Raw genomic sequence first — 3472 nt, 5'->3', positions numbered from 1 at the left:
TCTTCTACTCCTCTTCCACATAGAGTTATTTCTCCTCTTCCATATTTTTCTTCTATAATTCTTTTTCTTCTCCCATAATTTCTATTTCCAACAGAAAATGTCGTTTCTCTCTTCTTTTTTTCCCTCTTCATCCTCCTCCTTTGTCGACCATTTCTGATACCTCGAAGATAGTGGTGGCGGAAGGGTTCTTCCATAGCTTCTCATTCACTACAAAACTTGTCTGCTTCTTCTTCCTCTACTTCAGCGCCATTTTCCTCTCATCCTCTGTCTAGTTGGGCTTGGACAGATTATCAGGTATTTCCTCCAACAAAATTACTCTCTTCATTTTTTTTTCTTTCTTTCCATTATTATCATTGTTCAAACATACCCGAGGCCAGCTGCCGCACGGTGCAGCCCGCGCATGTGGTTGAGGCATCTACGTGATGAGGAAGGAAGGATCGATTTTGGGTGGATAAAATTTTATTCATAAATGAATCAGCTAATGAATTTATAAATCCATCTGTCCATTATTTTAAATAAAGTAAACAACTGGAAAGATACCAAATTTATCCTTTTACATGAAATAAATGAAGGAAAGATTTTTTTATATATAAATCCTTCCTTAGTTTCCTATCCTCCTGAGTAAACAGAGCATAAGAGCTTTATAAAGAGGACATTAGGCCGACATTAGGGGGTCGCTAAGGTAGCGGATCTTTTTTTTTTTTTTTTTTTTTTTATAAAGAGGGCATTGATCGGAGATGTTGGCCTTTTATACAAATACAAATGAGATTGAAATCAACAATAACAATAAAATAATATTAATTTATGATATGGAAAGGAAAAAATATTTATTTATTCGAGTCTCCCACCCAAGTAATTAATAATCATGAACAATAAATAATATTTGAAAGGAAATAAACAAGCTCAAGCTATAATAGCACTTCATCACTCTAAAGCCGAGATGATCAATGGGCTCGTCACCACATGCTTACCATCATTGGAGGTCCAAGTCAATTTTCCCTCCACAAATTTAATGTCGGAAGTGGGAGGTCCATCGGTGCCCCATTCTGCGCTCACGGTGAATGACTTCTGTTCGTTCAGCTCGGTGAACGTCAACGTCTCGGGGGTGACAGTAGCCGACACGAAAGTCTTCGATATAGTCACCGATACCATGTAGCTAGATCTAGCCGGTCCGACGTTCGTGACGGCTCGGCTGACCTTGGCTACCGCCCCGACTTTGGGGGCCAGCATAATCGACGGGTAGTTGAGCTCCTCTTCCGTCATACTCTTCGAGCAGTCCACGATTCCACGTGCTATATTTCTAGCGCCCTTTTCACCGAATTTGCCGCAGATGTAGGAGACGTAGTCGTCGTCGGAGATGTCATAAATAAGACCAGGATCGACAGCTTTGTTAGGGTTGACGTGTCCTGCGCCCTTGGCGAAATAGAGCGCTGGCTCGAGTAACTCGTCAGACATGTCGGTGTTTGCCGTGGTGACGATCGCCGACTTGATAGCTGCCGGTGACCAAGTAGGGTGTGTTGCCTTTAAGAGCGCGACAACGCCACTGAGGTGAGGCGTCGACATGGACGTACCAGATTTGATAGCATACTCGGGAGCGTCACTGGAAGAAATCGAGGCCGCGAAGATATTAAGGCCAGGGGCGGAGATGTCTGGTTTGAGGATTCTCGGTGTTGTCCGAGATGGCCCCCGGGAGGAGAAGTCACGACAGGGGCAGGGGATACACCGAGATCTGTCCCGTTGAAGACGATCGAGGCAGAGGGGTCGGAAGCCGAGATCAAATATGATATCAAGTCGGAGCCATCTTGGGAGGCGAGCCATATTCCAGGGAAGTTCAGCCTCCTAATCAGGACGGTGGCGCCCTCAACTTGCGAGACAATGAAGATCACCGCCTTGGCACCATGGGACTTGACGAACGCCGCCACATCTTTTGCAATTTTGCCACCGACATTGCAAACCCAGATGCTACCCCTGTGACTATCATCAGGAGGATCCATGTCGCAAGCCGGTGACTCAGTGGAGTAGTACAGGGGAAGAGAGCTTTTAGTGAAGTTGCGGGGCTGGTCGAGAGACTCTCCGGGAATCACCTTCCCATTGGGGAGTCTCACTGAGGCCCTAAAGTTTCGATCGACGCTGCTAGCCCCAACGGTGAGGACCCACGGTGCCTCATTGGCGAGGGTGAAGTTGTTGGGTCCATCGTTGCCAGCGCCGCAACTGACGAAGATCCCCTTCCTGGTTGCGGCGAATGAACCGATGGCGACGGGATCTTGGTCGAGTGCCTTATATTGGCCACCAATCGAGATAGAGAAGATGTCGACGCCGTCCTTGACACCTGCGTCCAACCCCGCGAGGATGTCGCCGACATTGCAGCCGTCGTCTTGGCAAACCTGGTAGATGGCGAGGTGAGCCCGAGGGGCCATCCCCGCGGCTGTGCCTTTGGCCAAGCCGAAGTAGCTCGCGTTGTGGACGAAGTTACCTGCGGCAGTGGAGGAAGTGAAGGTCCCATGGCCAGTCTTGTCGATTGGAGGACTCCCACCCACACCATCGATCATCGACCTAGCACCGATGAGCTTGTTGTTGCAACCGGTCTTGAGATCGCACCGGCCTTTCCACTTCGAGGGCGGAGGCGGGACCCCCTTGTCGTCATACGAAGGGTGGCCGGGCGTCACACCGGAGTCGAGAACTCCGATGATGACTCCGCTCCCAAGCTTCGAGTCGTTCCACAGCCCCTTGATCCCGACCTTGAGCCCGAGGAAATCTGGCGTGTGGGTGGTCATTACGCGCAGCACTCGGTCGGGGAACGCACGCACGAAGCCCTTCTTCTTCCCCATCTCCTGTAGCTCATCCTCCGTGAGCATGGCGGCGAACCCGCTGAAGACGTCGCTGTAGGAGTGCAGCAGTCGCCGATCGGCACCAGACTCCTCAACGGCCGACGGCAAGAAAGACTGATGCCACCTCTTGAGGCTCGCTTCCGTTAGCTGCGGCTCAATCGGCTCCTCGACTTGAATAATGAAACGACTTGCATATGAAGAATAGACGAGGAAGGGATTCGAAAATAAGGCAAGGAGAAGAAAGAGCCGCCATGGCGCAAGCTCCATGTCAAAAATCTAAATTGTTATATCATCCAACAAAGATCATCCGTACTTTATAGTTTGTCCGTTGTAAAATCTACTAAATATATAACGTATTTAATTATATGATTATTATATAACATATATCATAATTACATTCACATCTGGTGCGATGATTCTCAAACCCCTGGCTGGCTTGCTACATTTGACGGCAGAGTTTCTAATAAAAATAAAACCACGCGGTCCACGTCATATATATCACTCGGCTAGAATAAATTCATACTAAAATTAAAATAAAATGAATTAAAGGTGGATTTAAGATATTTTAATAAATTAAAGATTTAATTTTCTATTGTTGTTGTTGTTTAGTAAGTAGTAATTTTTATTAGTTATTGCCCGGTTAA

At 47.4% G+C, this 3472-nt stretch overlaps 1 protein-coding gene across 1 annotated transcript; it reads right to left on the bottom strand.

Moving 5' to 3' along the window:
* Positions 1-924: 924 nt before the first annotated feature.
* LOC122040345 (subtilisin-like protease 4) lies at positions 925-3095 on the bottom strand. Its single transcript, XM_042599666.1, has 2 exons — positions 1724-3095; positions 925-1649 (listed from the first exon to the last, which is right to left on the bottom strand). The coding sequence occupies exons 1-2, from the start codon at positions 3093-3095 to the stop codon at positions 925-927; spliced, it is 2097 nt and encodes a 698-aa protein (XP_042455600.1).
* Between the last annotated feature and the right edge of the window lie 377 nt (positions 3096-3472).

This window comes from Zingiber officinale, chromosome 2A (genome assembly GCF_018446385.1).
Source record: "Zingiber officinale cultivar Zhangliang chromosome 2A, Zo_v1.1, whole genome shotgun sequence".
Taxonomy (NCBI): domain Eukaryota; kingdom Viridiplantae; phylum Streptophyta; class Magnoliopsida; order Zingiberales; family Zingiberaceae; genus Zingiber; species Zingiber officinale.
The sequence above is the reverse complement of the archived record's forward strand: the minus strand, read 5'-3'. Positions and strand labels throughout refer to the sequence as shown.